The 12,454-nt window shown below is 49.1% G+C and overlaps 1 protein-coding gene across 1 annotated transcript in view; it reads right to left on the bottom strand.

The window, feature by feature from the left end:
- The window catches only part of Ppargc1b (PPARG coactivator 1 beta), a 101,607-nt gene that overhangs the window by 22,697 nt on the left and 66,456 nt on the right, over nucleotides 1-12,454 (bottom strand). The window contains exon 2 of the mRNA XM_028774320.1: nucleotides 2,120-2,293. Coding sequence (XP_028630153.1) covers nucleotides 2,120-2,293 — 174 coding nt within the window. The remainder of the gene's footprint in view (nucleotides 1-2,119; nucleotides 2,294-12,454) is intronic.

The following is a 12,454-nucleotide window of genomic DNA, read 5'->3' as shown; positions in this document are numbered from 1 at the left end:
AGAGAGAGAGAGAGAGAGAGAGAGAGAGAGAGAGAGAGAGAGAGAGAAACAGAGAGACACAGAGAGGAGAGACAGAGAGAGGAGATGGAGAGACACAGAGACAGGAGAAACAGAGAGAGACAGAGAGACAGAGGAGAGACAGAGACAGAAAGAGACAGAGACACAGACAGGAGAAACAGAGAGACACAGGGAGACAGGAGAACCAGAGACAGAGAGAACTAGAAAGAGACAGACAGACAGACAGACACAGACAGATCCTGGGAGACAGACAGACAGACGACAGATAGACAGAGGCATCCTGCATGGACCCACACAGGGCCAGGGCCCAGCTCTCACAAGATTGGCAAAGGGGTTCCCGAAGGTTGTGCGCTCCTAAGCCAGAGCATTTACCCTGACCCTTTGAAGCTGTGTGACCTTGAGCCGGTCACTTCAGCTCTCTGGGCACCTGTACAATGTGATAATAATGTGCAACTTACAGGTTAGAATAGGCTCAAGGAAAATCCATGCTCTACCACAATGCACAAGACTCTGTGGTGAGACTCCGACTACCTGTCTGACACCCATACTTCCTCCCCAGCATTGCAAGCTCCCAGTGGCTGCACCAGGGTCACCGTTTCTACCCTTCTACCCCCCACGCCCAGCTAAATCCAAGAGGCTTTTCCTGACCACTCTGCAGGCATTCTCTGCCGTGTGCCCTGGCAGTCCCAGCTGCTGGCTTATGGGTTCGCTAATCTAGGGATATCTCCCTCCAGACTGAGTCTCCTGATGGCCTCAGCTCCCGACACAGGGAACTTGACTGGCTGATCTGGAAGGACAGACAAGCTCCATCTGCAGGACTAACTGGGAAGGCACAATGGCATGCAAGCCCTGCATGTGCACGGTACAGTGCTGCTGCCTGACTGGCACAGAGGCACGCTCAGCCTAGGCACCTTCCCCTATGGGAAAGACAATTTGGGGAAAAGACCAGTGAATCTGAAGGCTCCATCACCTAGCTTCAGCACGGAGAGTTTTATTTCCTCTGTGGCCATCCATGTACTATACCCCTCCCCCCCCCAACACACATAAGCAAATGTCTGTAGAACTTGCTTTATTCTGAAGAAAATCCTAGACTTTTCATACTATTATTCTATTGAAGGCCTTCTTAAAAGGAATGTCAGCCTGGGGATGGACACCCAAGCCACTGGAGCTGAGCGAACTCTGCAGAATGGCTCTGGGCACTGGTTTGGTTGTACCTCCAGGTGCCCTTTCTAGTAAGAGCCTGCTGAGAGAACAAGGCAAACCCAGGACTGCAGAGATGCTCAATACCACAAGCCCCACCCTGGCGTCTTCGCCACAAAGTTATGGCTCAGGAAGAAGGCTGGACTTGTACAGTTGAAGTTGTTGCTAAGATTTATTTCTTTATAATTTATTTAGGTGTATGTGTCCATACACATATGTGTAGTGTCTGCAGAAGCCAGAAGAGGGTGTCACATCCCCTGAATCTAGATTTACAAGTAGTTATGAGCTGTCCAACGTGGGTGCTGAGAACCAAACTTGAGTCTTCTGAAAGGGCAGCAAACCTCAACTGCTGGCCCATTTCCCCAGCTCCTGATTTTTGTCTTTTGAGATAAGAATTCACTCATGGAAGGAAGCCCAGGCTGGCTTCAAACTCATGGCCATCATCCTGTCTCAGCACCCCTGGTACTGGATTTTGAAAGCACGAATCACGATGCCCAGCTCAGAGTCTAAGTCTAATTCAGCTACGGAGGAAGTGATGTGCCCAACTTCTCCAAGTCTCAGTTTTCCCATTTATAAAACCAAGAAGTAATGACAGCTGACTCACAGGAAAGGGGGTGAGGAGCTAATGTGGGCACAGAGGACATCGAACCCCCGACCACCAGAGGAGCCTGCTTCCTCCTGTGAGGCACAGAAGGGGCAGCTCATTTCAGACCCTACTTTCTCGAGGTGGCAAAACAGGCCAGGCACGGGAGCTAGAGCTGGCCTAAGCCAGGCCTGGATCCAGAGAGGGAAACAGAAGCACAAGAACCTGCGTAGGTGAGCGCAGTTGGCTTGAGCAAGCCCAGAAGGCAGGAGACTGAGAAGACAACACAGAGCGGGGCCATCGAGAGGCAGGGCTCACCTGGAAGAGCTCAGAGTCATCAGGGCTGTACTGGATGGGCTCTGTCTCTGAAGTCTCCGGGCACCACTGCAGCTCCCCAAAGCACGTGGCTGAGTCAAAGTCACCGGTGTCCAGCTGGGAGAGGTCGAGCTCTGGCAAGTCAGCACACAGCTGTTCCTCTCCAGATTCCCCACCCTGAGGAGAACAGGAAAGGAAAAAGGTGATCAGAGCTGAGTTTGGCCATACCCAGCCAGGAACCTGCTTATTCATAAAGCCGTAGATCTGGACCCTATACTAAGACACAAATTTACCAGATAACCAATAAATGTGAAGATTTGCCCTATTTCTCAAAACTGCTGAGCTGACTGGTAGGTAAGGTGGGCCCTGAGGCACAAAGCCCCGCTTTTCTCTTTCCCTTTGTGCTGCTACACATCCCTCAAGGCCCTGCCCACATAGCATGTCTTTCTTACTAGGACTTTGTTGGAATCTTTATGAGAGCTTGTAAACCATTTTATGCCATTGTATGCCATTTTACATATGTGCCCATTACCTGAAAAACATTGCCACAAAGTTAATGCCCCATATATATTAATCCCAGAACAGAACACAGAGATAATAATAATGACATATAATGAGTGATTCCCAAGCTTTTGTAAAACACCTAACTCCACAGGGATGGTGGGGGAGGGTTATTTATAATATCTAAAGTATAGAAGATCACCCATCAGAGGATAGGTTGAAATAAAGCCAGGACACAGCTCTATTACAGAACATGGCAGTCTTGCCGAAAAGAACGAGGCAGATCTATGAAGATGTGGCAAAGAAAAGCTAAGTCATAGAATAGCCTCGCGCACGGCAGGCAATCCACAATCTGCATGTCGTGGGAGGAAATGGCAACCAAGCTGGAAGGTTCTCCGTTTGGGAATAATATCCATGTAAGCTCACAGGAAGAGGTTGACAGAGCTCCTCACCCACCTGCAGTGAGGCCAGGGTGGGAGGAAGTTTGAAGGGACTCTGGTAGCAGCACCATCCTGACCAGTGGTTCTCAAAGTACCAGGGCCAGCTGCATCCTCTTCTCCTGGGGATTTACTGTTATTGTAGACACTAGGGCCAGCCCACCTCTGCTGAGTCAGAAGCTGCTGACTTTCTCATCCACTACCCAAGGTTACCCATCACCAATTATAGAACTGCCCTGAAGATTCAGAAATTGTTGAGGCGGGAAGACAGCACTGTGGTGGGTGGGTTAGCACAGATGTGAAGAAGCAGTTGAGGCTTGGCCCCATCTACTCACCAGTCATGAGCCTGTTAGGGAAGGCCATTCACATGACCCTCTGAAACCCAACTGTCTTACCTATGAAATGGGTACCTGGCTTACAGGCTCAAGAGCAATTGAGGTGATGTTACAGTCGGGTCCACCAAGTGCTCAGTAGATGTCAGTTAAGGGTAGTGACCTCAGAGAAGGATGACGGTCATAATGAATGTAGCATCGTTCCATGCAGATGGGAGGGAGTGGACTCAGCAACCCCCAAAGCAAATATGACACAAGAGCAATTGGCTTTCCCAGGGCCTTTTCCTTAATTGTTCCCACTTACCAGGCCACATAAATTATGAATAAATGTGTATAATTAGCTCAACTTGAAACAGGAAAAGGGCTTTTACCCAAATTTGGGTCAAATATCTTAATTGGCATTTTGCAAGAATCCTGCCTATATGGGCAGCATGGGGAACAGACCTCTGTGCACACGGCCATCCCCATCTGAGTCTCAGGCCAAGCAGCACTGTGCCAGGAGATGTGCTCCAGGGGCAGGTCCTCCCATCCCTTCTCTCCATCTTCTTTCATACATGGATACCCAGTATCCCTAAGTATTGAGGTGCAAGTTACTCAGAGCCATGTACCAGAGGATATGCAACAGCCAAAGGTGGGACAGACAAAGTCAACCACTGTCCACCCAGAGGTGGACCACTAGGGCTGACGGAGGATGGCATTAGGCAAATCACACAGAAGATGTGATTCTAGTTACACCCTCTTTATCTGTACAGAAAATTCCAGAAGTAAGCAATTCAGAAGTTTTAAATTATGCACCATTCTGATTAGCGTGATGAAATCTTCAGGGCCCAGTCAGTCATTCATTGGTCCAGGGTATCCACAGGGTGTATATGAGCTGCCCATCAGGCTCGCTGGAGGCACCCTCATTACTTCACAGACTGCTGTGGCATGGCAGTTCAGTTAACTCTTACCTCACTGGTAAATGCCCCCAAAGTTCACGAGCAGCAGTGCTGTCATGACATGCTAACGTGCCGCCATGAGGGGGAAAGGCAAGTGTTCTAATCAGGAAGGAGAAGAGTCCTATGGAAGACTAGTTAGGATCTCAGAATTTGTGAGGAGGAGAAGAGTTCACGCTGGTTTTGCTGTCACACCTCAAACTCTTACAGTTAAGGCTGCAGTACAGAATAAGGACCACCGCAGAAACTGTGATGAGGTCAGCTAGATGCTTCTGGGCCTAGCTCGGGGCCTGATGGTGAGGGGAACACACTGCCGTAACTGACTCAGCAGCTCCGAATCACCTCTGCGCAGCAGCCACTGCCACTAACTCACTAAAGGTGGCTACTCCCAGCTGCCTCTTGGAGCTTCTGTCCCCTGTACACTCACTCAGTCTGTGACAGTGTGGATGGCTTTGGCTTTTGTGGATGGTCAATTGCTTTGCTTTTAGGTTTGGGCCATTGTAAGTTTGGCACAGTTGTGTTTAAGTCTTTCGGTAGACATGCCTTTATTTCTCTGGGAATAAATATTAGGTCTGGACTTGCTGGGTCATTTGGAGCATGGGAGTTGACTGTTTTAGATGGGGGGGGAGTGAGGTGGGGACAGAAGCCATGTGACAGAAGAGGCAGGAGGGGCTTTTTGGGCATTAGTCAGGGTGAAGACCCCAGTGAGGACAAGCCTAGGACATGCTAACATGGAGCCAGGGAAGTGCTGAGCTCAGCAGGCTGCAGCTCACTGACCAGAGCTGGGGGATGGCAGTGGACAGGCAGGTGGAAGCCGGATCAGGTGGGGATTGTAAGAGATTTGGGTTTCACTCTGAGCACGATGGGGGTAGAGTCACCATAGCAACGGTGTCTGAGTGTGATGGGGGTAGGGTCAGCATAGCAACAGCATTAGGCTGCGGGAGGCATGCAGGAGACAGGAGGTGGCAAGCTGGAGAGCCTGTAGAATAGCAAGGAGGGCCTGCAGGTGAGAGAGAAGGGTGCTGGATAGCGGGAGCCTGCTGACAAGCAAACCCTCAGCAGTCAGCCTTCTGCTACGTCCTTGGTCTCTCTTACCCCAATAACTCACAGAGTCTACCTCCATAGGACCTGGTTTTGAGGAGCAGCCTTAGAGTCAGACTCTCAGAAGCCCAGTTCAGCCAGGAGTCAGCAATCCTGAAGGGTGATCCAGGTGGTAGATGATCTGGGAGGTAGAGGCTCCTTCCAGAACCAGATAAAAGGGCTGGAGGGTATGGCCCAGGGGTGAAGTGCCTGCTTTTGGCATATGCAAAACTCTAGGTTCAATCTCTGGTACTTCCAAACAGAGAAGCATAATGCTAATTCTTCCCCAAGACACATGCGTGCACACAGAATTTACACGCAGCCCAGTGGAAAAGCTTCTGTGCTGGATGCTCCACCTCATTCACTGTGCAGATGTGGAAACTGAGGCTCAAGGAGGGTAAGGAGTCTGTTTAGGGTCATCCAGAGAGTTATCTATCCCTCCTTGGCGACCACGCTACCTCCTTCTCAAAATGCCCATAAGTGCCCATGGTGGCTGCACATATTGATCCTCATAGCAGCTCAACAGCATCCTCAGAGTGCAGCCAGCATATAAAAATAAAGAACCTCAGCTTTGTAGCTTCGTCAATTAGGCCCAAGACCACTCTCCAGCTAAAAACCATTAGGTTCTCCACTAATGGGACATTCTTGGCCTCCTCTACATTTACAGGCTTTTGAAGGGGTATGTAAGGTGAGCCAGTTCCCTGAGAAAGGTCTCATCTGGGGCTTTCTGGCCCTGTCCCAGCTGTCTACCTTCTGCAAGCTCTCCTGATAGAGCCAAGAGGTCATGGCACAGGACTAAGAGCCACCGCTATTATTGTGTGCTCACTATATGTCAAAAGCCATGCTAAGTGTCTCATGTACACCTTCTCCTCAGAGTCCTAAAACAATCCAGGAAGAGGTGATACCACTGTCCCCACAGTACTAGTCAGGAGACTGGTGGGGGAGGGTCACCTGTGTTTATTGCTATGGCTGCAAGTGACAGCATACTACCTGTGCATGATATCAACAGAAAATCAGGATCTGTAGTCTGGGAGGCTGGCGGGCTGACATCAGCCTGCCATCTGGGCTCTTCCAAGGCTTTCAAGGGAAAGAACTGCTCTGTCTCAGTCCTCTCTCTTTGCCTTGGAGGTAGCTATCTTCTTTTTCTAAATACCTTTTCCCCCCTTTGATAAGGACGCTAGCCATGCCAGATCAAGGCCCGTCTAATAGACCTCAACTGAACTTGATCTTTACTGTAAATAACCTTATCTCCAAATAGCACCACCCAAGGGCCCAGAGAGGTGAGGCTGAGTCAAACTCAAGTCTTTCCTCTAAAAAGCCTGTGCTACCCCCTTTACTGTCGGCAAGTGTGAGAGGAACACTGCACACCGCTCATTCCAGAGGGGAAGTGTGGCTTAGGAAGGGGGTTGGGAATGACCCAAGTCAGCAAGGTCAGACTAGGGATAACAACACTGCACCATGCCCCCAGCTTCCTACACACAACTTCACTCACCCTATCAAGTTGCTCTGCCCCATTACTGCCCTGCCTCCGGCAACGCCATACCCCTCATCTGAAAGGGTTGTGGCTTCCTTGAGCCAGGGAGATAAATGACCCTGGCAGAGGATTTGTACGGCTTCACTCCAGACTCATATAAGTGGCTTCATTGGAAACTTGTGTATCTTGTTGGGAATCGATCCCCTGCTTCAGAAAGAATGCATCTTCAGGAGACAGAGAGAAAAAAAAAATGTTCAGTCTAGTTTTCCTGCCTGCAATCAGCAAATCCCCTAGCTTACTCCGTGGCCCAGAGCAAATTCTCAGAATTCCTGAGTGGAAGGGAGGAGGGGGTATGGCAGGTGGCTGCAGCGACAGCTTGGGTTTTGGACCTATGCTGTATTCACCTCGGGTCTTTCAGGTGATTCTCAGAACTTGACACTAGACAGGTCACGGGGCCCCTCTTACTCAAACCTTTCATATGGTTCTTGAGTTTATCAAATGTCTCAGAACCATGTAAGCCTTGGGGTAATATTTAGGCTGAATTCAGCATTTAATTAAATGAACACATCAGCGAGTGAATTAATGAATGAACTTCCAGAGTGGAAAGTCAAGTACAAAAGGAAGGACTGTACTAAGATGAGAAGCAGCCAAGCAAAGGTGGGTGGCAGGCAGGCAGGCCTTGTCTCTGAGATCAAGACAGTCAGTCACTTTGAGTTTGTCTTTACAAACAAATACTGATGGGAAGGAGAGTCCTACCCTCAGGGCCTCTTACCAAAATAAGGAGGATAGGCTGAGTGATTCCCACCTGCCAGGCACTTGGCGCCTGGTCTCTGCAGACTGAATACCACCCCACAAATTCATATGTTAAAATCCTACTTCCCTTGCCAGGTGGTGGTGCACACCTTTAATCCCAGCACTTGGGAGGCAGAGGCAGGTGGATTTCTGAGTTCGAGGCCAGCCTGGTCTACAGAGTGAGTTCCAGGACAGCCAGAGCTACACAGAGAAACCCTGTCTCAAAAAACAAAACAAAACAAAACAAACAAACAAACAAAACCCCTACTCCTCAAAGTGAAAGGTGATGATGTTAGGAAATGGGATATTTGGGGGATGACCGAGTCACAGGGTAGAGCTCTTGTGAGATCCGTGTCCTTAGACCAGGAAGCCTTAGCAGCCATTACTAATCCATTACGAATGACCTAGTCTAGACTGTGGCCCTGTGCCTCCATGCCTTTCTGTGAAAGGAGGGAAGGAAATACACACATGGTCCCCACAAAAGCCATTTCCTTCTTCACTGGCATTTCTTGTTTGGTCAGCATTTCACCAATTCCCTCCCCCGTGGGAGGAGTCTACTGAGTATCTTGGGGACCTACCCCTCCCCTACAGCCAGGTAAGTCAGTCTGGCCAAGTGGGCAAGATTGGATTCAGGTTTTGTGAAGCGTCAGATTAAGAGGGTCCGGCTACTCTAGACAGGCTGGCAGCCATCTTTGCCAGTGACTAGGAACAGCAGCCTAGACAGCAGCAAGCGAGGGCAATGCAGAGCCAACCCGGAGAGTCGGATTCCAACAAGGCAATTACACACTGGATCCAGCTGGGTCTGGAGGCAATGACTCCCTGCGCTCTACAGTTGTACAAGTGAGTAAGTCCCCCTTCTAAACTGCATGCAAGTCAGAGTTTGTATCACCTATCAATGACAAAGTGATAGCTAATTCATCTCTCTTACATTAAAAAAAAATCCAATCTTCTTCTTGTCTTCCAAATTAATACAAAACTCCTAAAGAAGTCTAGAAGGGTAGGCAAGCTTTGTATCCCTCCCCCCACCAAATACTTACAGCATCATCAGAAATCACACACACACACACACACACACACACACACACACACACACACACACACAAGCTCAAATGCAAAGAAAAATAAATAGATAAGATAAAGATGCTCTAAGCCCAGCCTGAAAAGTCCAAAAATGATCTCTGGAAGGGCCTAAAAACTGGGCTAGCCAACCATGGGAGTGTCTGGCCTTGGGCCAACTGAACACAACATGATATTCAAGCCCTTTATAGCCAGGTTCCAAGCTCTAACCAAGCAAGTGGTCAAAGATCCTAAGAGAAAGTCCAAAAAGAATGGATCCTGCAGCTCAGAGAGCAAGGCAGGGTCAGGTACTCAGAACTGGTCACACGCTTACCCCTGTCAGCAGAAAAGGAGTCAAGGTACAGTGTGCTTTCGACAACAGTTCTGCTCCAGGGACAGGGCGTCGGAACCACCCTGGACAGCAACCTCCCAGCTCAGCTCCACTCAGAACCTCTTGCCATGCTAGTGTTTCTGCAGGCTGTGGGCAAACCTAATCCTACCAGACCTATGGTACAGCGATACCCAGTCTCCAGCTGACCAGCCAACCAGCTTAGCTGGTGTGCTTCCGTCCTGCACACAGTCACTGCTCATCCAACCTGCTTCTCCAGAGCCTGTGCTCTGCTGCGCCCTGCTTCCTCCCAACTCATTTGTTACCAGCCTTACAAAACTTAAATAGTTCTTAACTAGAACGTGTTTGTAGAAAAGACGAGAGCTCCGTGAAAACTAAACTGTGGGCTGTGGAACAAGCCAAGAAGCTCGAGTTACTGAAAAACCAAACTGCTGTCAAATTTGATATGGACGAGATGGGATCAAAGATGAGACACATTAATGGGGAGATCCGAATAAAAGATGAGGAGATGGTGGACCCTGTACTGGCTGCCCAGCCAGCATCTGGATCCAACCGAGTGGCTCCCCAAGCAGGACACTGGTGCTCTGACCCTGGGATGGGAACTGTGTTGGAATGACTGGGATTATCAATTTGGTACCATAGTCCTCTACCCAGAGGCAAGATGAAAGCACAGAACACATGGCTTTGTTAAGATGGTAGGTAGGTACAGCATTCCATAAATTATCTGACTTTTTCCTAGGAATTCCCATCCCCCACACAGCCCCTCTCTCTGCCACCAGATAAGAGATAGCTGATGTATACCTATCCCACCTCCGCTGCGCTGGGAACAGCCTCACAGCGGTTGAGGAACTCCATAAGGGGTGGAGCGCTAGAATGTTCCCTTGCCACACTTGTCCAGACAAATCTCTTGTATTGTAGGTGATAAAATTGAGGCTAAGAGAAGGAGAACAGGAATGGAGTCGCCCAAGATCCACAGAGCCAGCTCCCAGCTGGATCATACAGCTAAGATCTCCCTGTATCCTCTGTTCAAGCTCTTTTCAAAATGGCAGGCCACTTCCTCAACAGCTGTGGTCCAAGTTCCCAAATTCTAGATCAGATTCCTGCCTGCCAGGAAGAGGGGAAGGAAAAAGAACAGAGGTCCACAGGGCAGGTGCTATCTTGCTTAGTCACCGCCTCCCCCATTCCCTGTGGCCTCCAAGCCGTCTCTTATCCCTCTGAGATCTGTGAGCTCAGGTGACTGGGCAGGGTGGGATTACCTGGAGGTTGGGAGCTCTAGCAGGGCCTGGTGCAGGCCTTTAGAGTCCAGACTCCCTTTGTCTGGCTCTAGGATCTGGGAGGGTACTCTTCTTTCTACCCACAGCAGCACGGATTCCGGTCCATGCCATTAGTGCCTCTCAGCAGGCACACTGATGTCCAGCGTTTGTTTTTAAACAATGAAAGCTTAGTGTGTGCTGTGACTTGGGCTACTGTGCACTTGGTGTTTGCCCGTCCTTGCCGCTGATTGTATGCACTTGAACTCAAGGGCCTCTTGAATTCCCACGAGAGTGGCAGGAAAGACACTGGCTCAGCTGCCAAGTGAGGTGTGCACGCACATCAGAGCCACCAGAGGCATAGCTAGCTAGTCCTGGCTGAGCCTTGCTATTCACAGGCAGCTACTGTGCCTCTAGACATCTCCAGAGACCCACATACGTCAGGGAGCATGTGGGTTCCTACCTGGGGCCCTCTGAACTGGCACACCTCACCTGCTAGTGGCTACCTCCCCTTTGAGGTCTCCAACCCACTTGAGCAGACCACCCCGCCTCCGGCTTTGACAGCACCCTGCTGAGAGTCTCTCCGTGAGCGATTCATTTTTCTGGAATAATTTTAACTACATTCAAGCCTATAATTTAGTGGCATTAACTACATCCACACAGTTGCGCAACCACCGCCACCACTACCACCCACTTTCTGAACTTTCCCCTATTTTAAATGTATCTATTCCTTAACTAGGCCTGGCAACAGAGCCTCGTCCTGCTTTGCCCCTGCCACGCCCTGCATGATGTCTGGCATGTAATAGGTGCTCAATGAAGATGTACGTAATAAGCAAAGTAAGAGCCATGTGAACTGTGAAAGGCAGTGAGCACTTGTTAATTTTTTCCCAGACAACCCCCAACCAAAGCTAGGTTGTTCTTACAGCCCCAGTTATCACATAATAATTTCACCTCTGTCAACCCCTGTCGGGACAAAACTGCTCCATGCTCCTTTTCGTTCCTGGTTCGAGGCCCCTCGCCATGAAGTCGAGAATGAAGGTATGTGAACACACGAGCCAGCTGATGTCAGCACTCAGCATTCCAGCGCATCACCTCTGCCCAGTGCCACATTTATCAGTTGCTGAAGGGCAGGGCCGAAAATAAACCACTAGGATCAAATGCCACTCAGGGGTGCACTTCCAATACTCAGAAGTAGCTGAAAGGCCTTGAGAGTCCTGGTGATTGGGGTAGGGGTGGGGCAGAGGGGGATCTGTCACAGTAATGTACAGGAACTGGAAGGCAGAGCCACAGCTGAGAAGAGGGTGACTTAGGCAGCCAAGGTTATAAAAGGTACATCAAGAAGGGGGTGGGGGAGGAGGAGGGAGAAGAAGATACAATAGATCCACCATGACTAACAAAATACCAGAACTCACATACGGTGGTATGGGGAGTTCTGAGTTATTCCTCTGCCTCAGGTCCCAGTGCTCCAGGTTCCTGTCTTTATTTTTAAAATTGGTATCTTTATGCTTGTTTTTTTTTTAAACAATGAATTGAAATACAACTTATTTTGGTTACTGAATTGTTTACACAGGAGCCAAGTACCTTCTTGGCCTAACCTGGCCCCTCCTTAGCAAGATGCAATGAAGGACTTATTGTATGTGCAGGAGACTAAAATAGAATTACATCCTAGGCCATGTCATGAGCTGAGACTTGGGACCTGCATTTCAATCTCTCTGTAATGATACCTCTAAGACATCACTGGCTAAGGAATTGTCCTAGTCTGTTTGGTGAAGTATTCTGGGTGGAAAAGTGTTTGGGAAAGCTATGAAATGCTTTCTATAGGAAATGCTATTAAATTCTTCTTAAAGTAGCAAAAGGACTAACAAGAGGAGTTGGGTGCTTGTTTTTTTTAAAACAGGATATCAATATGTACCCAGATTGGATTCAAACTGTTGGTCTCCTGCCTCAGCTTTTTGAAGGCTAGCATGATATATGTGCAATACCACACCTGGCCAACAAAAGTTTATGTTCTTTTGTTCTGTCTCTATCTGTTCCTGTCACTCCTTCCCTCTTTTCCTCCCTCCCTCTATGTCTGTCTATCTATCCATCTATCTATCTATCTATCTATCTATCTATCTATCTATCTATCTATC

This window comes from Grammomys surdaster, unplaced genomic scaffold, assembly GCF_004785775.1.
Source record: "Grammomys surdaster isolate TR1022 unplaced genomic scaffold, NIH_TR_1.0 239, whole genome shotgun sequence".
NCBI lineage: Eukaryota > Metazoa > Chordata > Mammalia > Rodentia > Muridae > Grammomys > Grammomys surdaster.
The sequence above is the reverse complement of the archived record's forward strand: the minus strand, read 5'-3'. Positions and strand labels throughout refer to the sequence as shown.